The 26,296-nt window shown below is 42.4% G+C and overlaps 2 protein-coding genes across 2 annotated transcripts in view; one reads left to right on the top strand and one right to left on the bottom strand.

The window, feature by feature from the left end:
* The window catches only part of LOC140999318 (adenylate cyclase type 6-like), a 40,622-nt gene extending 39,097 nt beyond the window's left edge, over positions 1 to 1,525 (bottom strand). Inside the window, exon 1 of the mRNA XM_073469664.1 lies at positions 1,308 to 1,525. The gene's annotated coding sequence lies outside the window, so the exon portion shown is untranslated. The remainder of the gene's footprint in view (positions 1 to 1,307) is intronic.
* A 14,386-nt stretch (positions 1,526 to 15,911) lies between these two features.
* cacnb3b (calcium channel, voltage-dependent, beta 3b) lies at positions 15,912 to 25,835 on the top strand. The gene is made up of 13 exons (XM_073470350.1): positions 15,912 to 15,956; positions 20,008 to 20,127; positions 20,361 to 20,483; positions 20,608 to 20,729; positions 20,943 to 20,995; positions 21,303 to 21,322; positions 21,521 to 21,601; positions 23,989 to 24,047; positions 24,263 to 24,363; positions 24,515 to 24,666; positions 25,358 to 25,453; positions 25,557 to 25,727; positions 25,806 to 25,835. The coding sequence occupies exons 1-13, from the start codon at positions 15,912 to 15,914 to the stop codon at positions 25,833 to 25,835; spliced, it is 1,173 nt and encodes a 390-aa protein (XP_073326451.1).
* Positions 25,836 to 26,296: the final 461 nt, after the last annotated feature.

Consider the following 26,296-nt stretch of genomic DNA (forward strand, 5'->3'; position numbering starts at 1 on the left):
CCTGCCACTTTTCTAGCTTCAAACAGTGTTCTGGGGATTCTGACAACAGCTTGTTTATTCAGTTATGGAAAAAAAAAATATATTTTTAACTCATTCATATTGTAAATATTTAAATTATGAGTTTGAATTTCTTCAATCATGAAAACAAAGAGAATTTGTTTATTTTGTTTAAGCATAAACCTATTTTCTCTTCTGATTAAAATCTACACAGTGAACCTTTAATTCAACTCTCATTATAACGCAGTAATTACAAACAACCACAGCAATCAGCATTACATCTCACATCGAGTGCGTCCATTTAGCTCATGACCTACTGAGAGATAATGCAAATATGTGGCCAGCTCACCCTCCGCTTCCGAGCTCCCTGCAGGAATAACCTTAGTCCTCGACTCACCTTTGATACACTTACCGACAGGTCAGGCAGCTGCATGCGGCTCTTATGTAATGCAAACTGTAAAGACATGCATCTGCCACAGAATGTATAAATATAATCTGTGCCACATATGGGCCGACTTGATGTGATCCAGCAGCCCCTGCATGCGTGCACACATTAAGAAGATGCTGCCTCTTACGTCTCAGGCAACGACAGCCTCTTGCTTTCCCTCCACATGCTAACACCGAGGCCTGACATTAAAACAGAAAGCATGTTTAGTAATTACACGTGTGGGCCCAGGCTGTTTGGATGCGGGCAGTCGGCCGAAGCGCATTACATAACAGGACGCTCCAAGTAGCCTAGAGGCGAAGTCGGCAGCTCTGTGGAGCCTCTTTAAAGCACACTGCACATGGAGACACTGCTCCACACTGGATACATAGCCCCGAGTCAGCCTGGAGTCTGTGGGCTGCAGGGGAGAGTGACACACATCTCATCACACCGCCTTTTACCAACTTATGTGGATAAAACATTCCGTCGGGCAACTCCTGATATGTCACACTGGGCCTCCCTCCATACAGGCTCAACGTCGTTGTGTTTGGACTCCAAACAGCTCGCTGGAAGATGAGGATTTGCGGGAGGGGGGGGGAATGCAAACTGTAAAAGCAGCCTCTCTTTAAAGAAGTGGAAATGAATCGCCTGCGTTAGGACCTGATCAGTCCTGCAGAACAGTTCGGGCTCCTCAACGCCGCCGCAACCATCACAGCAAAACACTGGAGTACAAGTCAGCTGTTGGCATTTTTTTCCGACTGCTGTATCCTCTTACTGCGTTTCAGCTCAGCCGGCCCGCAACACATTAACATTGTGCAGGGCAGCTGGCCGACGCAGCCGCGGGAAAAGCTGCAAGAGACACACGGAGAGGCACAGAGACACTTACCATTGGACATCCTCCGTTACATGAGTAACTGTAACACTGCAGTGGAGCTCCGGTTCAGCGCCGCGTTCAGGCTTCACGCAGCCGCCGTCACGCGCTTGGGACGCGGGTCTGTCCGTGCGGGAGGAGGAGGGGGGGGGGGTGGTGTTTGGTTCAAGGAGACTAGCGAGGAGAAACTGCGAATTTGGCCGGACAACCTTCGCTCTTCCCAGCAGGCGCGACAGTACATTCCCACCGCCTCGACCTCCCCGGCTCTCTCTCTCTCTCTGTTTCCCTCTCTCTCTCTTTTACACACACACACACACACACACACACACACACACACACACACACACACGCACGCACGCACACACACACATAAGCTGCATTCGTGAACACAGGAGTCCCCCTAGAGGTGGCACTAGTGTCTCTCTGCCCGTGCCTGACCTCTGCTGCAGCGTTTTCCATCAGTTATTTTACTTTTTCTTTCCTCCAATTACACAACACAACATTACAAACAGAAGAGAGGAGAATTAAAGTGTCGGACTAAACATATCAAACTCCACACATCACAGACAGCGTTACAGCACCACCTGGTGGAGAGTAGTCACAATTACTGCAAAGGTCATAATGAAACCACTCCACATTGTTTTTATCAAGTGTTTGTTTTCGTTAAACATGGCCGATGTAACAGCAGAGCAATAAATTAAAAACAGGGTCATGTGTAATGACAGTACGAGAAGCTAGTAAACAGTCCGCCACAACATTAAGTTTAATCTGTAAACCAGTAAGGCAACCCTGGTGTTGACACAGAAGAATCTGTTGACTTTTCACCCTTTAAAACAACTACACACCCAGATGATCCAGCTGGGAACATTAAACATGAGGCTACTGTGAGCTGTTTGTCTAAAAGTTTGTTAGTAGACTTACACCACAGGCCTACTACACTGTGTACTACTTCTATGACAGATAGATAGATAGATAGATAGATAGATAGATAGATAGATAGATAGATAATGTAAAAACAGAGAACATGTAAAAAAAGGAAGAAGAGTATGAACAGTATATAAGGATAACAAACGCACACAGTAATGAAGTGATAGTCTAGCCACCAAGAACCACTAGCTGTCATGCTATAGTATGTGCAAACTGAGGCACTGTATGGGGGTTCAACAGTACACAGCATGTATTGTTGATTAAAGTGATTAAAGTTAAAAAAAAAAATAGTGCAAGAATAAACTAATACTGTTGATGATATAGATTGAATGATCAATTAATTGATTAAAGGAAACAATAGTATCAAACAAAGCGACTGTGCCTGGCTGATATAGCCAGTAACTGACAGTGATATCCCCACAGAGTTCGAGAACAGATGCATGGATAAGTAACTTTGAAAAACTAAAGCATACTAAATACTATATACACAAACATTAGTAGTAGCTTTAAAGTGTATTGAGACAAAAAAAAACATGTCACAAATAAATAATAAAATAAAACACAAAAGATTTCACTTGAGAGAATGAAAGAGTATTGCATATATAATACTGTATATAAATATGAAGCAGTACAGAATGTATTGTGTTGCATTTTTCTTTGGTTTGTCCAGCAGTCGGCGCCATTGTTCATCAAGCCTCTCACACGTCCCATCTCCTTTTATGTAATTGTCACATTTAATGCAGACTCTTTCTATCATATTGAGTAAAGGTGAATAAATGAAATAACTTCAGTCTGATTTAATTAAATTCATGTAGATTTCTACAAAAACCTTTAGCTTTTATTCAATTATTACATATAAACTTAAACTGGATTCTGTATAAACATAATGGGTTTTTCAAGTGATTATTATTCAAGTATAATACATAAAAGCACATGAAATAAACAAACTCTCCTTTTTCATCGTTTTTCATAATTGAATAAACTGAATAAACAAACCCACCTTAAAGGACGACACAAAGAAAACACAATTTCATACTGTTTTACTTTGTTTATATTTGGCGGACCTTGTTTTCCTCTGAGAACAGCTTGTTATAGAAAAACTTATATTTCAGAGTTTGTATAATTACTTCATTAATATTGTAAATATTAAAATTCTAAGTTTGAATTTCTTCTTCAAAACTACTTAGTGCCCCTTTAAGCCGAAATCTTAAAGCGTTAGCGCGCACCCCGTCATGGAGCCATTTTATGTTCAGTCCCATCTACTTCAGTTGTTTAGGAGAACGCTGCAACACTGTTTTGCTGTGAAGCTTCAGAAATGTTTTGTGGACTTTACCTGACTTTTCATCTGCATAGGGGTGAGTAGAAAGTTTCCTTTTTGGGTGAATTTATCCTTTAAGGCATACAAAGGACTTTCCCTAACGTGTTTCTGACATTCTTATTGCAGAAAATCCTACAAATGGCGACTGTTCCTTCTCCCTCATTAAAAACTACAGAATATATGAATATGAATATGAAAATCATTTTCATTTCACAAGTTTAACGACTGGACACAAGATGTCTCTTACTTCTATAGTCCATTCTCAGAGTGTGTGTACTGAAGGCTCCGTATCACACTTGTATATGCTGAATACTCGACCAGGATTGGCTTCAAAACTAGTTGTTTTGTCACAAATCCTGCTCATAGGCCTGCCTCTTAAAATCTGATTTTCAGTGAGCACATAGAAAATGATGTGAAAACAGCCCTCTAGTGTCAAACTGCACAGTGAAACTCAAACATTCAACTGTAGGGACAAGAAAATGTTTCTGTCATCTTCATGATTCTGTTTGTGTTTCTGTGATTTCCTGTTTTATTTTGAAGTTTTGCCCTCATGTGTCCTGTGTTGCTTTTCAGTTCCTCCTTTTGTGTGACTGTCCCGCTCTTTCTCTGTGTTCACCTGTGTCTTGTTTGGTTGTCAGCCCTTGTGTGTATTTAAGCCCTGCTGTCTTTGTCAGCTCATCCTGTGTGATTCACCTGTTCAGTTCACCTGAGCCTGTTCCCGTGTCTTCGAGCGTCTCCTTGTTGTATGTTCCTGTTTTTTCTTTTGTTCCTCGTGTTTTAGCTGCTTAACTGAACTATGCTTTTGGTTGTACTTTGTTTAGTTTTTGTTTTTGGTCTTTGTGTTTTTGATATTTTGCACTTCTTGGTTTTTTGGATTCCATGTTTTTCTGATTTTTCAGCTTCTCATTAAAAGCTTGTTTTTTTGTTGCTGTTCTTAATCCTGCCGGCCTCCTGGGTGTTTTTGCATTTGGGTCCTCACCAATGTTTGCCTTCAACATGACACCAAGTACAAACACTTGTGTCTTTAAACATGATCAGCAGATGTACCACATTTTACTCCTGCTTGTCCCAGACATCCATGAGCACGGACAAGATCATCAAAAGTGTGAAATGACTAGAGTCCATTACATGAGCACCCCCTGTGACCCTGTGTACAGCGTCTGCATCCTGTCTTTGTGACATTGACAGGAGGCTGCTGTATGCTACCTGACTTGAGCGGTCGATTGGCCCCGTGTAAATGGAAGGAGTTTACAGGGTGAGAGGGGGCCAAAGTGCTGGATCAGTGAAAACCGAGAAGACCTGCGTCCCATCTGAACACAACACGTCTCCTCCCAATCAAACATTTCTCAAAACTACACATTTAAGTGCAGCAGAGGAAGACTCCACTAATTGCCTTACATATTTAATTTTCCTCTCCATGTGTAATGAAGTTTCAGTGGGAGATATAAAATAATGGGTCACTCCTTTCTTTCTAAGCCACACACATCCTCAGCTTGAAGCCATTTGCACACAGAGCCACACTTTGAGAGGAGGGACCAGTTTAATTCTGTAGATATAAATCCACCATTTTAAATTATAATTAAAAATAGACATGTCAGTGAGTGAGTGAGTGAGTGAGTGAGTTCTGGGCACGAGTCCAAAACGAGCTGCTGCCAAATAAACTCACACACGTTCAAAAAAAGAAAAATTCAAAAATAGAAAGCGGGCTGTGTGAAAAGTGCGGGTCTTGCATAATTTATTAAGAAAGCTGTAATCTATCCATCCGTGTGTCCGTGCGTACGGCTTTGTGTACAGTCATTGATCATGCCGTGAACCCACAAACTGGAGGTTTTTACAGCGCAGATGCCGCCGGAGGTCCACATGAAGCGAGGAGTCGTCTTCTCTCGTGTTGTGAACATGTTTGGACGAGGCGCGGTGCTCCCCTGCCTCTAGTTGATGCCTGACAGAGAAACTGTGGCTCCCTATTTTCACCCAAGTTGTGCTGAGGTGACCGAGATCCCCCCCTGGTAACTGCGGATGTCCCTGACCAATTCAAGCGTCTTTCTGCTTAACGAGGTGGGTTATTATCAGTTTTCTCCTCTTTTTCCTCCCCCTCCTCCTCCTCCTCCTCCCCCCTTCTGTCTCTCTCTGAGGGTGGTCAAGGTAATTGAATGAGATTTTTGGCTGTGCTGCATGCGTCGTGCATCCCTTGGATACAAACAAGCAGCGAAGGTAGAAGCAGGTCCTTGTTGGGATGCCGATAATGAAATTAGACAGGCTGACCTCACTGGGAATCTTTCACTTCGGAGTGGAGGAGTCTCGGCATGCATCGGCTCTGTCAGTCTGCCAGCAGAAATTAGACACAGATGAGCAGGGCTGCTGCAGGGGAGGGGGTTTTAAACGTCCGTGATAAACATCTGGAGCAAAATATAATAACTGGTCAGCTGGAGCAACAGATGAAAACAGCCATCCAGCATTGCACTGTGGGGTCCGTTCATGCGTCCGCCTTATCATTTATTGGGTCATGAGGGGTGTAATCACATTTTAGCTCCACGATAAGCGACAGTAATTGTGTTTCACATGCAGTCAGAGTGGGTTTTTACTCATACTTGAGTGTCTGCTGTCCACACAGCAACTCTCTCCTCGTCTTGCACATGTGAGACTGCTCATGAGGTTTATTTTCTGACTATTATCATGTTCTTTCTGTACATCTTCGGCGCTCTTTGCAACAGACTGACATCATGGAATAATGAATATTTGCACAAAAGAAGATCAAAAGTGAAAGCACCACTGTTAAAGGAAAAGGAAAAACTAAATATTAAAGATGGAAATTTAGAGTTGAAGCTCCCTCTGTAACACTGTCACGTGTGCCAGTGATGATGTACTGATAGCTGTAAACGACATTGCAATTAATATTTGTCGAAATGACTCAGAATTGTAATTTCAGGATGTTAAAATGTAACAATTCTCTGTGTGGTATGTTGTATCAGGGTTAGCTGGTGAATAGAGAACAGAGAATGGTTTTATAATGGAGAAAAGTGTGATGAAATAACTGTGCAATAATATAGCAAAAAGTCTCAAAACCTTTCAGCTTGAATTTCTTTTATTGTCTTGTCTTTTTTGTGCGTTTTATGTAGATAGATAGATAGATAGATAGATAGATACTTTAGACTTTATATTTCTCAGAATGAAAATTTTTCTGAAGATTGTCAAACCCACTGGTGAGATAATCTGTGATCCGGGACACCTTTGGGGCATCCATCTGCATCTCTGTGAGCTTGTTTCTTCACCCAGAGCGCCTGGACTGTGTTAAAGGTGCTTGAAAAGTCAAAAACACATGATTTTGACTGCGCTGCCAGCTGGGAAAAAGGTCCTCTAGAGAAGCAAGATGATTGCATCATTTGCTTCAGTGTGTGTCTGACGGGCAAACTGCAGGGGGTCCAGTCAGTCTCTCAGCACTAGATTCATCCCGGGTGGAGTGTTAAAAGTCTCCTCAGCAACTCGTTGGAGCAAGTTTTGCACTTCAAATTAAACGTTTCCTCTGAAAACTCAGCTGAAAACAACTTGGGCAATTTATACCATCATATTTGGGGCACATAAGATTTAGTTAGGAATGAGACGCCTCCTTTAGAAAGATTTCTTCCTCTCATGTTGCCTTTGCTTGTCCTCTACTTGAGAAAAGAGTCAAGTTACAGAGCAGAATTCTTTGAAAAGTAAAGTTAGCAACACGATCTTGGTTAGAGAGTTGATTAACACCTATTGAGACCGATAGAGAACAAGACTAGAGTTTGGGCCATTTAATACATACTGCAATAAATGTTTCTACAAAGGATGGATATGTTGAAACTTTACATTTCTATATGTTTCAACTTTCAGTTTTATGTCGTAACAATGCTGTGCTTATGATCTGGATAGGTTAAGGCACAAAAAACACAAATGTACAGATGGATGCTAGAAGTATCCGGTTTAGTGTTGAACCAGTCGGCAGGATATAATATTAGCAGTTTATGTCTCCGCAAACCACAGATACGACCAAGTTTGCTGTGGCGTAGGCTACGTACCGTACTAACATTTGTACAAAACGTGCCACATCAGGTGCACACAACATGTTTATTAACATTTTTTTTTTTTTTTTACCAAAAGAGGTTTTTTAAGCCAAACCATGACATTTTAAATAGACAATTGAACCCAAACAAACATTAAGTTGAAACATAAAGAAGCATGCAGCTTGAACTTATCGGTGGTTTTGCAGAAACGTACTTATTCTGGTGATTGGGATGCTCGAACATTTGTCTCTCGCCTCGCTGTCACGCCACCACCATCTCCTCCTCCTCCCGATAAGCAAGTCGGCTCATATAAATGTAATCTGAATGTGATCTGAAACATTTTGTAGAAATGTTAATATTATACATATGAAACGTGCAAATTTAATGCGTCCAGGGTTCAGAAATGTACAATGCCATCATTTTAGTCTGGCGACTGGGCTGGGAATAGTGTGGAGGGTCACTCTAATATCTTTTTGGACATTTATTCCCGCTTATTTTTACTTCGGCATGTTGAAAAACCCTTCTGTGTGGAGTTTAAATGAAACACTACACAGCCGAACTACCAACCTCAGCAGACATTATACTGTACGTGTGCCTAATCTGTACATAGAGCACACTGTCTGCGTGACGAGCTGCTTGGTGACACCCTCGCTCATTCCACCGGCGTCCCACCAGTCTGTTTACCTCCTCCCTCCTTTTGGCATGCACACTTCAAACAGGGATCAGGTCTGTGTTGGAACACAAGCTGCGCCTGCATGTCTGAACCCATCAAGTAGTGTACAAACCTCATGAAAGGATTTGGCAGCAGCCAGGTGTCATCTCCCTCCACTCAAAAATCAAAACGCAGCATCGCCTTAAAATAGCCCCTCATCCATAATGCACCAGCAGCAGCAGCGGCAGCTCTGCCCACAGAGGCGCTTCTTATGGGACAGACTCAGAGACATCTGTACTCAATGCTTGGGTGCAGCTCCTAAAGCTGCCCCCTCTCCTTTTCCTGCCCGTCTCCCGCTCAGCGCAAAGCGCCGTGGAGTTTAACTTTCAAACCTTCATTCATTCATGTTTTATTCACGTCGACCGCTCATGCAAAATTCGAATGGATGCCTCCTCCATCTCTCGCTCCCTCCTTTTTTTCTCTCCCTCGCCTCACTGTTTCCTGCAACCTATTCTATGAATTATGGATCTCAACTTTGCTGGAGATTTTCACATCACCCATAGTCATGGTTTTATGTTGTCAGACTGCCTTTAGATGTTGATCTCACACTGTATCGTTCCCATTTCACACAAATTAAGAAATGGAGCAGAATTTTCTCTTGAGATGTTTTCATGGTTAAAAACAAAAACCTCCCACATCCACATCTGTGCAGATCCGTAACACACACACACACTGAGCGGCTGAGCGGGTGTCAGAGCACAGCCAGCCATGACATCTACAGAACACACTGAGTGAACAGAGGGCTACGCTGGGGACGCCTCCACATGTCGAGCAGAGACAACTTACATGGCTCCCATAGCTCCTCACCACCACAAGACTTCCTCCTGTCTCTAAACTTTTGGATTCTGACATGTTAAAATCCACAGTGGCTGAAATAACAATGTGATAGGACTGTAGATTTTCTCTTTGTGTTTGTGAGTTACATAACAATGTTGTAGATACCCCTGTCCACTTACTTGTTTGCACTTTTTGGCCATTTTTCATGTTCTGGGCTTGATACGTCCAATAAAGTGCCAATAAAGGGAATCTTGCAACATGTAATTTAGGGCTGTAAGTAAGCAAGGCAAATTAATTCAAACACATAACGCTACAGCTTTTTTGCTGCTTGATACAAAAGCAAACCTGCATGGCTCTCATCTTCCATGAATTATCTACAAGAGATGTCTAATAGTGTTGAAGTACTCAAGACCGGTCTTTGTCTCAAACCACTTTTTGAAGGTCTCGTCTTGGAATCGACCACATTTTTAGTCTCGGTCTCGGACAAGGGGGACTCTGGAATTTCTTTCAAGACCACAACTGCGTAGATTTCACTGAATTGTTTGCTACAATCTGCACTGAATGATGGTTTCTATGGGAAGACAAGAGTCACCCAGAAAACCTGATGCTTGTGTCGATGGTAAAACCTGGACAACGAGTGTGTCAGCTCCTCTGTGTTTGTATTTGTTTGCTCATAGAAAACAAAGTGGAATTTCTGCACATATAATTCACCTCTACAGTGTTTTTGATTATTTTATCAGGACATTTCTAGGTACACTTACTGCACACATACACACATACTGGCAATAAAAGGGGTGAATGAAGAGGAATGTTCATTTGTCTTCTGGAGGTGTTTTTACTGTATGCAAATGTTTTATGTGGATTTTTTTTTTAGATCAGTTTCATGAGTGCCTATGGTTCACATGTTCCACATTTTATTGTAAGTATGTCATGCAGCATGGGACTCGAGCTGGTCTTGGTCTTGGCTTGGTCTTGTCTCAGTCTTGATACACTCTAGTCTTGGTCATGACTTGGTCTCGCTTTAGGTTTTCTTGACTGAAGCACCGCATCTAATATTACATAATTTAGTCTGGTTTAAGTGCTCTTGGATACATGGGAGTTTGTTGCTGTTGAGTGACATGCAGGCTCTTCACGCTCTGCTACCCACAATCATTCTTGAACAATTTATCAAACAAACCTGCTTTGGTTGTGTGATAAAATGCGTTCTCCTACGAAATCACCCCTGTCATTCTAGGATGATTAACCTCTATTTTTTCATATTACAACATATATTGCAGAAAACCAAACTATTCCGATGCCAGTTTTTTCCAACATCGTGCAGAACTAATGCAATGACATTTCAGACAACATGTGCTTACAGCTTTGTGTCTCCTATAACTGAGCACCATCAAAGAACTAAACGGTCTTGGTCTTGGCTGATTTTTCAATGTGATCGCAGTGGGGAAAGACTTATATGAGCCTGGTTGTTGCTGTAAGATCCAACATATCCACACCTTGCAACCTTGTTCGCCTCAGTGATGTTGAATCATGACAGAGTCCTGAATGAACTGTAGATGCGGCTGCGATACAGATTCCCATTGGAGGTGGAGATGAAGGGAGGAGAGGAGAGAAGGAGGAGAGGGTGGGGAAGGATGATATGCAGAGCAGTGAGAGCTTCACTGACGTAGCTAAGGGTTGTGTACTGAGAGTGGTGGAGAATAAGAGAGGAGGAGGAGGAGGGGGGTGTAGAGAAAGAGAGAGGGATAGTCTGCTTACAAGCACGCTACAGTACACTTCAGTGTTACCCAAGAGAGAGAGCACACCATGACTGACTAGCAGAGAGAGCGAGCGAGAGAGACGGGGAGTGTGCTCTCCTACCTCCAACTGAGTAAGTATGCTGCTATCTCTTCTGCATCTAATCCATGCTGAAAAATTGCATTGATAGCCACTGTAACCCTAACAATATATGCTTTTTTGAATGAAAGATGGTGATAAAAGATTCTTCTTTCTAGAAGAAGGAGAATCTTTCAACTCTGCTTTTGGAATTTTGAGTGAAAGTTTGAGAAATGGAGTTGATGTATGCGGCAGTCAAAGTGGGGCATGGCCGTGTTTCTGCCCACATTTGAGCGTTTTTTTTGGAAAAAATTTGATGTACGTCCAAACTCCTCACCCTCAGCGCTGACATTCTGTGGGAAGTCTGAGTTGCACTAAAGCAGAAAATGGCATTTAGTGCAGTTGTGTGACAGAGGTGGTGGGAAGCTGCGGGCATACTTTGCAGGCGTTCAAGCTTTCTCCGTCGGTGGGGGGAAGGAGTGCATTTGGGACCGCGAGGCTTCCTGTGTGGGGTCAATTAAATACTGCATGAGACAGAGCACTAAAAGCCTGTCCCATGAGGAGCAAAGTGCTTTGTGTGTTTGTGTGTGTGTGTGTGTGTGTGTGTGTGTGTGTGTGTGTGTGTGTGTGTGTGTTGGCACATCAGTGTGCAATGCCTTGATTAAATTTGATGAAGCAGCAATGTTGAGATTCCAGCTCAGCTTCTCCTGGAGTTTCCTGTTTGGAAACTGCTGCTTTTTTAAAAAATATTTTTTTACTTATTAAAGACGAGAACAAAGTCAGAATAAGAAAGGATGTGCTCTCATTTCTTTTCATGTGACATCTGGATATTTGGCATGTCTTATCTAGGACATCACTCTATTCTACTATTTTAAACCTCATCTTGCATTCTTGCCGCTCACATCTGCTCACAAGACTTTTATTTTGATAGTCCAACCTTTTGTGGTCGCTGAAAATGTTTCAAACCTGAAAGAAAACGCACTTTTTTTAGATGTAAAGCTGGAATGTGCGACTATGTAGGGCACCATTACATATTGATAAGTCTGACATTCCCTCAGTTAGCTCAGCCCACTAGTCAAGACGCGCCAATTAGGCCTGACTCAAACCTCAAGCCTAAATCAGGTCAGCTTCTAACAAACACATCTGATTTAATGAAGGATGCAGCAGCACTGTGCCATTCTGTGCTGCACTGTAGGTACACAGCTTTATGTGGGTTAGCTCCAGCCTCTCTGCACTTTGAAGCAGTTTGGTGAAGTCAGGTTGAGGGATCCCCGGAGGGATGAAAGCCTAAGTATGCACAGCGTAGCTAGCGAGGCCAAGTCGTAGATGAAAGATAGAGATTCCTGGCCAGGCTCGCTGTGTCCTGCTCTTCTTCATCCACTGTGCGCCAGCCAGCTTCACTGTCGACCCATCCATGATGATTCACGTCATCACATTGTCCTCATTGCATCTGTAGCGATTTCTCTTTGCGCTTGGCTAACACAAGATGTCCTCTGTTCTTTATGAGGACCTGGTGAGAAAGCAGTTGTGTCGCGTGCGTTGAAGTGACTTGGATGTGCTTATTTATAGGCTGCAAAGGGCTCATTACAGGCAGGGAGAAAGTATCCTGAGGTAACATTAGAGCAGGAGGAGGGTGGAGCAGCTCGGGACAGGATGGTGTATCAATCTGGGTAGCTCTCCTATTGATCCACTCTGCCCTACTCTGGTTGCACTGTCAAGAGACCTTCTCTCTGGCTCTGGATGATGATCCACCTCTGGCTGTAATGCTGCCTCAGCTCCAGCTGCACACACATTGTGAAGTGCCTCTTTACAAGTCAAAAGGTTGGGAACGTGGCAAGGTGACTGCTGAGTTAAATCTTGGATTTGTTGTTGAAATCTTGAACTGTGTTTTCCCTGAAGTTCCCAGATGGTGCAGAGCTTCTCAGTTGCTTACAGTACAAGAGTGTGGGTGCACTGGGCGGCTCTGCGGTGCTCAGCAAAAAAAAAGAAAAGAATAGTGTCCAGTACCAAACATCAAAGGTCCCGTGTGTGGGATTCATCTAGCTGTGTGGTTGCAGATTACAACCAACTGAACACTCCTTGTTTCACCTTCTCCTTCAGTGGCAGCTAAAAACACAAAAAATGGTAAAGGCCAGCGTTAAAACCTTTTCGATTTGTCCGTTCTGGGCCACTGTAGGCTGCAACATGGCCGACTGTGGAGGACCTGCTCCCTCTGTAGATATAAAAGGCTCATTTTAAGGTTACAAAAACACAGCTTCTCTTATTTTCAAGTGTTTATACGCTAAAAGAAGCATAATTAGGAATATTATGTTCCAGACACGCTGGACCTTTAATACTTTTATTGTAACAACTGATATGTGGCTGTTGCAGTAGTACTGACCTTAAACTGTATGGTGTGTTTGACATTGAATGTCAAATTCCTACTCCTGTTTATCTTTAATAAGATATATAATGATTTAGAAAATAACTTAATAAAATATATAAAACTAGAATGGCACTCAGTAGAGTGCATACCTCCACCGAGGCCCAACAGTCCCCCTCAATTCAATCAAGCCTAGTCCATTGTCAAATAAAACATATGTAAATCAGCTAGATACAGATTTCTATTTGGATCCGTACTCACTCATAGATAACAGCCACCTAAATACACTAGATTTATTGAATCAAGATCCATGTATTATTCCCTGAGAAATAGATGAAAATGTAAAAAAAAAAACTATGTCACGATGTTAAAGTTCCTGGATCCGTCACTTTTATCCAGATCTGCACCAAAGGTTTTGTAGAAAATCCATTCAGTAGTTTTTGTGTAATCCTGCTGACAAACCAACCAACCAATCAACCAACTAACCACGGTGAAAACACAACCTCTAATTAGCGTGTGTCACAGATCCAACGAGGGTTTTAAATGTTCAAGTTTTAAATGACTTTACCTACTTTTCCTATGACCACATCCACATGACAATGTTCAGATTTTTGTCTTTGCGTCACTGTGTTTCTCTTTTTACCACGGATGTGACAGCCTCGGTGAACTTTAAAGAGAAGTGCTATAAAAAGAAACATTATGAAGCACACCTGCATCACGCTATCAGGAGGATTGAACAACACAAGATGTAATATCATCATCCTGTTGGAAAAAAAAACAGCTGCAGAGACTGTATACATGCTGTAGACTGAACAGGGACAAGCCTGTGTGCTCTTATTGTCCATATAGGCACCTAGTTCACATTCAGATGGGCTATCTGGCATCAGTAAATATAGCTGAGCCAGTCTTAAATCTGCTTTGTTCTTTCTTGAGGGAATTTCATCAAAACTCAGTGAACTTTGACAATCCTCCGCGATTCCTCTCCCCACTGCCAGCCCCAGTCTGTGATGGGAGGAGTGGAAGGAGAGGCAGGGAGGGCTATATTTAGAACGACTGAAAAGCAAAAAATAACAAAAAAACCTGATAAAAGATGATGCTGTTAATCGCTGGTACCACTGCTCTAATGTACTGACTATTTCTCCCTCTGATTTCATCACACTCGTACACCTTTTCCCGCTCGTCTTTATTATTCTGTCTCCCTATCTTCAATTCAAGTTAAAGTTAATAGTTCATATATAAAAAAGGTTGGTCAGGTTTTCTTCTTAGTGTTTAAGTTCTCTCAGTTACAATTCGCTTTTCAGGTGTGAATCGTCTTTGCTGCCCTCTTTCTGGTTCTAGCTCTCGTTTTTTTCCTCCATCTCTGCGTTCCTCTCCCGCTGTTTGAAAGGCGGCTACTTAATGGCTGTTTCATGCACAACACTAATGATGAAAATAGTCACCCTATCTTCTCTCTGAGGGAGTTACTGTAGTTGCTCTAACTACAGTAATATGTATGTGCATGTGTGTGCATTTGAAAGCTTGCATGCTTGTTTCCCCCTTAATTTTAAAAAGCCACTGAAGAAATATAGCCCTGAGACATGTTTTGCTAAAAGCCCTGGTGGAGTGCACTTAATTCTTAAGCAGCCAAAGTTGAATGAGGGTGAGCGAGCGCATGCTGCCAGCATAATGGCTGCAAAGTAGGGTCCTCAGTGCCCGGGGCAACCTGGAGAGCAGGCGTGCAGCCCTGGCTTTGCCGGGAACAACGAGGCTGGCTCCTACTATAGAGACCTCTTTGCTGGCTTATTAAGACTTCTGATGGACTCTAGATGGCTGCTTGCTGACTCACCGCTGCATTTCTGTTCTGTAGGCTCATGCATCACCTTCCTGTCAGGAGGATGGTGCAGGGCAGGCAGACAGACAGACAGACAGACAGACAGGCGGGCACAGCCCTGCCCTCCTCTATACCAACGATCTTCTTCTTTCTCCACTCGTGTCCTCCTCTCGTTCTGTCTCCATGTCCTCCGCTAACTTCACACCCTTTGGTTGAGGCAGTCACCTGTTAAGCAATGAGTGCTACTAATTGGCAGAGGAACGGCAATAACAGCAGGGTTATTGTTATTATTACTTAGCATGGATTACATAACTGCTCAGTCTTTGTTCTGCCTTATTTATAGAAGTTCAATCTGTGCCTGGTGGAAAATGATACTGCACTCTGTGAGAGTTAATAACGGACCAATCTGGTTGATTTTGTGTCACTTTTTCAGGATTTCTTTTAGCAGAAATTGACATAAGAGGAATGTGTGGGGAATAAACTTGAAAGGGTTGAGATGAGATGGGAGAGGAGAGGAGAGGAGAGGCGAGGAGAGGAGAGGAGAGGAGAGGAGAGGAGAGGAGAGGAGAGGAGAGGAGAGGAGAGGAGAGGAGAGGAGAGGGAAAGCTCCTTTCCTTACATGAGGGCTGCCTCGAAGCTGCATGAGCCCCACCGTACTGTACCAGTATGCGGGCGTGTACACACCAGTGCTGCAGTCAGTGCATCAATTTTGTATAGGAAATGGCTGTTGAGGCAGCGCAGCAACGTCAGCTGTGAAGCACTTAGGCTGAGCGCACCACCCTCTCTCTCCCCCCTGTAACCACGGGCTGAAGGGGAGGAGGAGGGTTCTGCCTCTTTCTGTGCAATGGGGGAGAAGAGAGCGCTGGCAGCACAATCATGTCTGCCTCCGACTCGAGCGCCACAGGACTCATCTGTAACAAGGTACGCTGTTGATGCTGCCCATTTTGTTTAATCACTCTGCATGCAAACTCAGTCTCTCCGTCCATGAGTCCCCCCGTCTGTCTGCTCCGAGGCGTCTTCGTGTTTTTCTCCTCTCCCCCCTCCCCTCCCCTCTCACTCTTGTCTCAGCAGAAGTCTATTCTGGTTCACTCACTTTGCCAGCATCTCCCCACTCTTCCTCTCTCTTCCCTCCCTCCTTCTCCTCATCTTCTGTGGACATGCTGTACTGTACACATGCAGTTTTTCTGTACATCTCAACTCGCAGCTCTGACTTGAACTTGTGGGCCCATCTGTTGAATGTTTGGACTCAGTTTTTTCGTCTTATCTCCTGTCTTCTTGTGAAGGCATTCGTACCTTTAAATGTTGTAGCTGAGCTCATCCTTGTGGTTCTGCTACTCAGAGTCCACTATGAAATTCCCAAAATTAAAGAGAGGTAATGTTCTTCAAATGGAAGTGGGGGACCATATCCACTGCCAAGTGAAAATATTTCAGTTTTCTTTTCACAAAAAGGGGACATTTGCACTTGATTTGTTTAACTCAGACCCCTGAAGCCTCATATTAACTTCAGATAAACTTTGGAGTATATTTTTGCGCAGGACAAAGATTTTGTCCCACATCACTAACATTGGAAGAGCTTTAGGCCTTTGCTTTTAAAGGTCAGTATGAACAAGAGGACAGATTACAGCAGACAAAAACTGTTGTGAAGCTATCTGTTAGTCACAGTTTCTTATTCATAAATTCTGTTCTCTGTCGGCCTGTTCTCCAGATTAGTTCTACTTCCGGTTGGTATATCAGTTGTGGAGCATCTTAAAAATCTTCAGTGTTCATTAGTTGGTTTCTGCAATAAACACAAGGTGAATTTATACGTTTGGATGCAGGGAGAGAAATACTAAACAGGCAAGAGTCTGACGTCTCTCTCTGTCTGGGAATTGCTTTGAAGAAAACAGCACTGAAGGATGTGTCACAGTTGTGGGTGACGTTTGTCAAAACCACATGGTAATTGGCTTTAATATGTGAACATCAGGCACTTATCACACAGTTGAAAGGCACGAAGGAAAAGAGAGATAGGCGAGATTTTTTAAAGCTTCTCATACAACTGAAAGAGATCTTCTACAAACTTCACAACTCTTTGTCCAACCCGGTCTCACATCAAAATGTGTAGTAGCTATATTTGTCTACGTATCAGTATCACAATAAGCAGTAGTTTCACAATATGACTCTAAAATTGTTATTGTTGATTGTCATTCTGCCCATTCTTTTCTTTTGTCCTGCGTTCATGTCACGTGACTGTCAAGTCTCAGTCTGTGAAACAGAAAAATGCAATATTTTAATATTGTTTCTGCATTAAAATGTGTTTTGATTATATTTTCAGTGAGAAATTTTAGAGCCATTATTGTGAAACCACTACTTATTGTGCACTGGATCACTGTAGCAATTGCATATTTCGATGTGAGACTATACAGTCAAATACATTATCTGCAACTTGTCTGTCACTCTCAGATAGTTAATCTAAAATTAAGTGTTTTTAAACATCTGGAATGTAACATCAGTATTGGGGCAAGAGGGAGCAACACACTGGTGACAGAATATTCTGTACATACAGTATAAAGTGATTATTGGCTTTATTGTAACAATATCTGTCTCTCAGTGGCAGAAAATGATTGTCCAAAAATGTAAATATTGCATGTTATCCTTATTATCTAATTCTTTTTTCATATTTCTTTTTTTATCTACAAGGGAATTTGTGCAAAGACCTTCTTCATCAAATCAAAACAATATAAAGCAATAAAAAAGTGCGATCAGAATAGGTGCCGAGGAATTTTGTGCTAAAGAGGTTTTTTCTACTTCAGAATATCACTCCTCTTCATCCATCCGCAGAGCTCCATGTGCTTTAATTAGGTTTTGTTTCTTCCGCTGGTAGACTGTTCAGACTCTGGCAGGCTTTGATATTCAAATGATATCCACAAACTCTGCGCTGGAATCTGCTAAAGCATTTTTTTTTTTTTTTTGGAGGGGGGACAGGGGAAAAAAATCAAAGGAGGGGTGGAGGAGGGAGGTGGTGGGGAGGAGGGAAGAGAAGAGGGAGGAGGAGACACGTTGAGGGGAAAAAAAGGTAAAAGAAGGATGACGTTGTTATTGAGCTATATTTGGCTGTTATGTGGGTGCTCCTGTCTGGTATGTGAGGAGTCTCTTCCAGCCCTGCACCCAGCTGGGACTGCAGCCACCAGGGGAAGAGCTGATGGAGTGAGATGTTAAGGAGGACGTGGTGAAGTGAGGCTTTATGAGAGTTTTATCAGTCTGGAAGTTTACATGTGTGTCAACTTTAAAGTGGATGACATGATCTGTAGGTTATGTGTAGGTTCTGTGTTAGTTTTTTATTACTTTCCTTTATAGTTTTTCATGGAGAAGAGTTTGATGTTTTTGTTATTAGGTCGGTGACCTTTAAAGGGTTACTCCGCCAATTTTACTCATGGAAGTATGACTGCATATGTGAAAAAAGTACAGTATAGAGCCTTTTTTTTAGCTCCAGAGGAAGCTGTATGTAATCTGATAAATTGCCTCAAGTGATGTCCCTCAAAGCTAAGTTGCGGGGTAATGTAGGCACCAGGTTCTGAAAAGCCAGTTACACTGTGGACTCATTATGGACTTCTTAAAAACAAATTATCATAATCTATACAGGAAACCCATATTGAGATATTGTCTTTTTAATCCCATGCATTCTTCTTCCTTTTCTAAATCTGGCACATACATTACCCACAATGTAATTTAGCCACTGATTGACATCACTGGAGGGATTTATCAGATTATATTCATCATCTTCCTCTGGAGCTACAAAAGGCTTTATACTGTTTTCACATGAGCAGTAGTACTCCCCAAGACCAAGATGTAGAAAGATTGGCGGAGATAAATCATACCTTCTGCTACACACTAAATGTCTACTCACAAATGACAGACATTTTGAAACATGTTTTTTTTATTTGAAAGTGAATTAAATTTAAAATGAAATCATTTTTGTTTGTTATATTAAATTCTGACATAAATTAAAGCTTTTTTGATTCATCACGTGACACAAACAGATTCAGAACATGAACTTCAAAATCAAAAAACATAATTAAAATGGATTTGTCTGCAGACACTACACCACATCCTTTGTTGATGCAGACCAATCTGAAGTCTAGAAAATGGACTGAAGGTTATGTTTTGTAGTGTCATCCTGTATTATCAGTATTGTTGTCGACTTATTGCACATATCTTTGTGAATTATCGCATGACCTTGATCATTACTGCTGACGATGATATTGTCAGTTGTGTTTACATGCAGTTTCTGTTAACAGAGTCCTAGAGTCCAGTTTATTTAATGGTTTCATATTCTTTCAGTTTTATTTATAAAGGATATTATCATATTTGTTTCACTTTCTTCCTCCAATGTCTCTATATTCTAAAGAATTAGAAGTTCATTGCTCTTTGAAAGGGTGTATTTGCATTATTATGATATTATATCATCATTTTATCAGTGGCATAAAATTGTCTTTGAATGATAATAACATCGTTTTCAGCAAAAGTCATGAAAGGCTTAATTACCTGCACTCTGTCAGAGTTGCATCTTTTGTGTGTTTTTTCCTGGTTGAAGTCTCTGAGCTTTTGCCAACATCTGTCTGGCTGAGTGGATGAATAGACAACAAGCGCTGTGCTGGTAGTTGGTGTTGTTGCAGTACTCACGCACATGTTCCCCTGAGATGGCTGCTTTGGAAAGCTGCAGGAACTGGCTGGTCCTTGCAGGCTGGGTCACATGGCTTCAAGAAAGGACAGGCAGGTTCAGAGACAGGTTGAACAAGGAGAGAGACATGGAAGACATGGAGGGAGATGTAGGTGATCTGTTTGAGGCTGCATCGGAGATGTTGTCTATAAGTCAATAGTTGCTTTATTAGAAGTAGCTCTGAACAAATTGCAACAGCTGCTACAAGCTGTCAGGTGCGTTACTGTGGTGGAGTTATCATATTTATTATTATATTCCTCTCCTCTTTTCTTTCAGGGTTCAGCCGATTCCTACACTAGTCGACCCTCGGATTCCGACCTGTCCCTGGAGGAGGACCAGGAGGCGTCTCGGCGTGAAGCCGAGCGCCAGGCTCAGCTGCAGCTGGAGAGAGCCAAGGTGAGAGCTAGAGAGGTCAAAGGTCAGTGCTTGACTTTAAATTCACCTTCAGTTCCCGGGGAGCAGCGTGCAAACAGCTGAGTCGTAATAATACTCAGAGGCTGCTTTTCATTACACATTTAATCTTGTTGTCGGGAAACAAAACTGACCTTCAGAATAAAGCACAAAGGCAGTGATGATGTATATTGCCTTATATTTTATTTTGAATATTTATTTTTTTTATCTTTCCACAGTCCAAACCAGTAGCATTTGCAGTAAAAACCAATGTGAGTTACTGTGGGGCCCTTGATGAAGATAGTCCAATCCAAGGTGCCGCTATTAACTTTGAAACCAAAGACTTTCTGCACATAAAAGAGGTGAGAGGCCTTCAGCATCAAGATTGTCACATGACTTGCATATAAAAAAAACTTTTATCCACGTCAACACATTCTGAGCATAACTTCTAAGTCATAAAAGGTGTGTTTCCCTGTCATCGTGCAGAAATACAACAATGACTGGTGGATCGGTCGGCTGGTGAAGGAAGGGGCAGACATCACGTTCATCCCGAGCCCAGTCAAACTAGAGGCCATGAGGATAAAACAAGAGCAGAAAGCAGCAGCGAGGTCAGAGGTCACACTGCTCTGCGTCTCTGTTATCACTCCTCTACTTGTCTCTGTCTCTCTGCGTTGCCCTAATTCAACCAGCAAAGCCTTTGAAAACTTTTTTGTAGAACTAGTTCTTGCTCACGTGTTGCTCTGTTTTCTGAGTCCTTCTTTCTAAATTGCTTCCTGAGGGGATTCACGCATAATGAAGCTTTGCATTATGTTGCTCCACAGGAAAGGAGGAAACGCTTCATCCGGAGGCTGGATGCCCACCCCGCCATCTGCAGGTAGGTGGGACCGCAGGAGTCCTGCTTCTGAGTCTGTCTGCTCTGCTTCTTCTGGGACTGCATGCTCTCTCAGGGTCAGATTCACATACAGGGCTATTCTTAACGTAACAATTATGTGAATTGAGACGACTGAATCGCCACAATGTAAATGTACTTTTCCTCAGTCCAGCACGGTATGCATGCTTTCTTTTTAAACTCTTACAGAGCCCTAAAACTCAGACAGTTTCTCCTGAAGTAATGACTTGTCAGAATGTTTTTATTAGCTTTTATCTCTCTTGCTTAACGTTCCTTCTGTTTATTCTGAAAGCCAAACAGAAGCAGAAACAGGTATGTCTGCTATTGTGCCTATTACTTTAACACCTGACATTTTTACAGTTTATTTAAGACCACCCTTATTCATACCGCTAGACTTGATGCATTTAAGTGCATTTTTATGGCTCTGTGGCATGCAGAGCGCCCACTTATCACTCTTGTGTCAACATGTTGTATATTTTCCACCTCCGTCTGTGTTTGTGGCCCGTGCAGACCGAACATGTTCCTCCGTATGATGTGGTCCCTTCTATGCGGCCGGTGGTGCTGGTGGGCCCTTCACTGAAGGGCTATGAGGTGAGACAGCCATCAGTGTTGCTTTTCACTTTGTATAATTTGGTTTTGCTTATTGAAGTCCTGAGTTTTTACCTGGATGTTGTCAGATATGGAGCATGTGTTGAATTCACTGAGCCAGTGAATCGATTAGTCGACGGAAAGAAAATTTTGTTAATGAAAAAAACTCGTCTAAAGCCACCAGAGTTTTATTTGTAGACAACTGGTGAAGTCTCTCAGCCCTGCTAGACATCAGCATGTTAGCATTGTCACTGTAAGAATGTTAGCAGGCTAATGATTAGCATTAAGCTCGAAGCCCCACTGTGCCTCTGTACAGCCTGCTATCATGTCGTCCTATTTTACTAGTAGACAAATAAGTATGACGGTTATTTACAATTATTTTTACACACTTAATTAATTCATCAAAAAAAAAAGAGCGTTGGTAAATTAGTCAGTAATGAAAGTATCTGCTACTACCAGCCATATGTGACATGTTTGAGTGTTCGAGCTCAGCCTCTGGTCGTCTTCTGTGGACTGCCTTTGTTTGTTCCAGTTTAATCCGGGCTGAATTTTCTGGTCCAGTATGGACTTGCCCGGTTTGATCTAAAGGGAATCACTCTCGCCTCCATTATCCCATTAACACTGATACTAAACACCACAGTCACATCCTGATGAAATTATAGTGCACACAAGACGAGTCGTCGATCCATTTTGCGTCGTACAGAACTGCACGTATGCCCCTCTGTATCAGCGACTGTATGTGATATTCTCCTATACTGAACTGTAACACACATGAGATGAGATGTATGAAAACACGCTGCAGTAAAACTCGATTAATCGTCGAATATGCTGAAATGTGAGGCGTGTAATTGAACAGAATGTCTCTGTGCTTCAACATTTTCTCTCTGCCTCGCTCTCTCTTCTGTGACTGAGCAAGCTGTGTGCCAAGCCGTTTGTTTTGTGTGTGTGTGAAATATTTATGCAGCGCTCTGGTGATGTGCTTTGGGGATGCTCCAGTGGTGAACGCCAGCCTGCCTCCTTCTCTCTTCCCCTCTCGTTCTCTTTCTCTCTGCTTTGTCTCTCTTGTACACGTTACATTCGGTTGCTCGCCATTGTTCTACGACGATGCCTTCCTCTTTCCCTCTCGTGCACTCTCACTGTTTCTCCATCGGTCTGTTACACCGTGGAGGAGCAACACTACTGTGCGCTTCATCCCCTATCTAGAAGGCCATCCATTTTTTAGGACTGTTTGAAAATAGACTTCACCCTAACACACACCATCTCTCTCCATGTCATCCTTAAAGATCCCCTCCACACATGTTTGAAGACAAAAATAAACTCTGCTTGGCATAATAGTTTGAGTTTGATGGCTGATGGATGTATGTCTTTGTACATTCATCCTTCTGCAAACTGAAGGTTAAACATCCAACTGAAGTAGCTATAAGATGCGTTTTTGAGTGGAGGGAGACTTCAACGCTGCTCATTTCTGTCTTTGCTGACTGCCTTTTTAACCCAATCGCCAGAATAAATGTTGGCAATTTCTTTATGTTGCATTTTAACGTTTCTTGAGGTAAAATTTTCTATTTCATGTTGTGCCAACGCTGTGCTTATGGTCTGGTTAGGCTTATACCTGGTTTGGTTGCCACAAACATGGCTGGAGATGTCTGGACTACTCATCAAAAATACCATTTGTTTTGTCTGCACAAACACAGCCTCCTTTCAGACAAAGGTCAGAAAAAGCTGTTTTACCAAAAAAAAAACCAAAAGGCAAGACTCCATGGCAGGCAGGTAAAAAAAACCGAAGGCAAGCTTTATTAACAAAGCTTAAATCAAAAAATCAAAATGCAGGCAACAAAACCATGTTAAAGAGAACCCGAAAAGATTACAAAACTAAGAACAAACTTGAAAGCAGCGGGGAACAAAAGCTGGAACAGGCCCAAACGCAGACACAGGAAATGCAGACGAACCAGAGTGACTTCTACACACGGACTGATTAACTAATGAAACACAGGTGCACACAGAAAAAGGGTGGGAAAAAGACAAATAGTAAAAATGTAAGGTGACACATGAGGAGAGAACCTACGAAATAAAACAGAAAATTACTGAATTAAAAAAACAAACTATTTTTTCTGCTACGATTTTCTTTGGATAACGCAAAATCTTTGTACTTCCATTCAATGAGCAACTGTTTGGAGCTCCCCTGTGGAGGCTTTGAAAACATCTGTAATAAACTATTCATTAAATCTTTATATAGTGCTTTTAAATACTATATAGGTGGCCTAAACTAAACTATCAAAAGTTATAATGAAAATACTAATGTGGGGCTAAATGTGTGTGCGTAACTGTATATTTCATGACACTCCTCTCTCCTAACTTCTCTCCACTCTTCCTTCCTCTTATCTGTCGCCTAGGTAACGGACATGATGCAGAAAGCCTTGTTTGACTTCCTGAAGCACAGATTTGACGGCAGGTGGGTACGGCCATGTGCGTGGCTCTCTACGGCTGCAGCTCAGTGTACAGCGACGCTGTGACCGAGCTGCAGAGCTGTTCGTGGAATCACGTTTCATGGTCGATAGGACACATGATGATGGCGATTTATTTTTAGTTTCAAGAGAGTACAAGTTCATCTCTTCCTTTGAAATGGAACGGTTGTGGATGTGATGTGATAAGACGCTTCTTCCGTAGGATCTCTATTACACGGGTGACTGCTGATCTGTCGCTGGCGAAGCGCTCGGTGCTGAACAAGAAGGCCATAATGGAGAGATCCAACACACGCTCCAGTCTGGGTGAGCGAACAGAAAGTTGCTCTTTGATGTTTTTATGCTAAATAAAGATTAATACCTGCTAAGAATAGACACCTCCGCTTTCTTTGATTTAAGGAGTGAGGTTGCTCTGTTAAATGTGACATCTCCCCGTCTTTCTCTCGTTTGTTGACAGCCGAGGTTCAGAGCGAGATAGAGAGGATCTTTGAGCTGGCCAAGTCTCTTCAACTGGTCGTCCTGGATGCAGACACCATCAACCACCCAGCACAGCTCCTCAAAACGTCTCTGGCTCCCATCATCGTCTATGTCAAAGTCTCCTCGCCTAAAGTAAAGCACCCACATAAACTTCATTTAAGAAGTTCTTCTTCATTTAAGAAGAACTTCTAATGCGCACGATTGACTCAATCCTGTAAACATGATATAATAATACAAGAACTATTTTTGTTCATAGAATAGGAAAGGCAAAATAAAAATAATAATTTGTGGTAAACAAAAACAAGATATTTCATGAATACTTGGAATATTACAAGATGAAATAATTAGATTTTATAAGATATAGCAATGAAACACTCAGCCATGCATGAAATTACATCAGAAATGAATGCAGGTAATTTTTTTTTTACCCCTGTTGTGCATTAGAGAGTGTTTAACATAGCCTGCTCATCAAAGGGTTAAATTAATTTGTTTAATCAGCAAACAGATTAGAAAAAAAGCAAAGATTCTCATATTCAGAAAAATGTTGAATATTGGCTCTGACAATCAGTCAACCCATTCTATACAGTAAATACATACAGTACATGTAAATAAATGTATAATTTACTTTTACTTCAGACTTCAGACTCCACATTAAAGGAGGTTGAAAGATGGAAGACTGTGTTCAGATAAGCTGTGTTGCTGTCTCTTTATGTGACTTGAAGACATTAAAAAAATAAAAACAATAAGGGAAATCATGAAGAAATTACTCAGGTTTTTCTTCTTTTCACTGCTCGGCTCTCTTCATCTCTGGCTGTTCTCACAGGTTCTCCAGAGGCTGATCAAATCTCGAGGGAAGTCACAAAGCAAACACCTCAACGTCCAGATGATGGCAGGGGACAAGCTAGCTCAGTGTCCACCTGTACGTCACTCTGCCTAAACTCCTAATTTCAGTGCTCAGAAAAAGAGTTGAGAGTCATACGTTGATCTCTGGTGTACTCATGTTCCTATCTTTGACTCGTTAGGAGATGTTTGATGTCATCCTGGATGAGAATCAGCTGGAGGACGCATGTGAACACCTTGCTGAGTATCTGGAAATTTACTGGCGTGCGACACACCTCCCCTGTTCTGCCCCTGTGAACCCCTTACTGGACCAAAGCGTGATCACCCCACCCTCAGCTAACTCCAGCCAACAGGTGAGACAGACACACAGCTGATGCTTCATTAATTAACAGTTTGACTGCATTATTAATTACAACTTTGTCCATTTTTAGTTTTCTGAGACTCAAGAGTTGATAGAATGATTGCGACCACAGACATAGGTGAGAAAATGTTTGTTTCTCTTTCTTACTTTAAAAAGGTTTGGTCTTTGTTTGTTTTGCCACTGGTTTCTTTCTTGAACTGTGCCCCTGATCTCTTACAGGAGCAGCCTGTGCTATCGGGCTAGGAGGTCATAGCGCACAGGGACCAGGGCGCCACCAGGGGGCAGCAGCAGCCCTCATCTCTCCAACGCCAGCCACCACCTTCTCTGGCCACAACCCGGGGCGAAGACGAGAACAAGAGCAGAGTCCCTCGAGAGAGAACAAGCAGGAGGCTGATGAGCTGGAGGAAGAGGAGAAGCAAAAGCAGGGAGAGGAGCAGAAGGAGGAGGAAGATTTGACCGGAGGAGCCTCCGCCTCACTGCTGCCCCCTCGGTAAGAGCTCCCTGCTCCCACCGCCAAGCGACAACTCAGGGCCGCTTTCTACAGCTGCACACCGACTGGTG

Source organism: Pagrus major, chromosome 7 (genome assembly GCF_040436345.1).
Source record: "Pagrus major chromosome 7, Pma_NU_1.0".
Classification (NCBI taxonomy): Eukaryota; Metazoa; Chordata; class Actinopteri; order Spariformes; family Sparidae; genus Pagrus; species Pagrus major.

What these genes read in the sequence shown, in the direction of transcription:
- cacnb3b (XM_073470350.1), top strand. Translation starts at nt 15,912, where the DNA reads ATGTCTGCCTCCGACTCGAGCGCCACAGGACTCATCTGTAACAAG. An exon ending in CAGGACTCATCTGTAACAAG is followed by an intron (nt 15,957 to 20,007) that starts GTACGCTGTTGA and finishes CTTTTCTTTCAG; the next exon opens with GGTTCAGCCGATTCCTACAC. An exon ending in GAGCAGAAAGCAGCAGCGAG is followed by an intron (nt 20,730 to 20,942) that starts GTCAGAGGTCAC and finishes GTTGCTCCACAG; the next exon opens with GAAAGGAGGAAACGCTTCAT.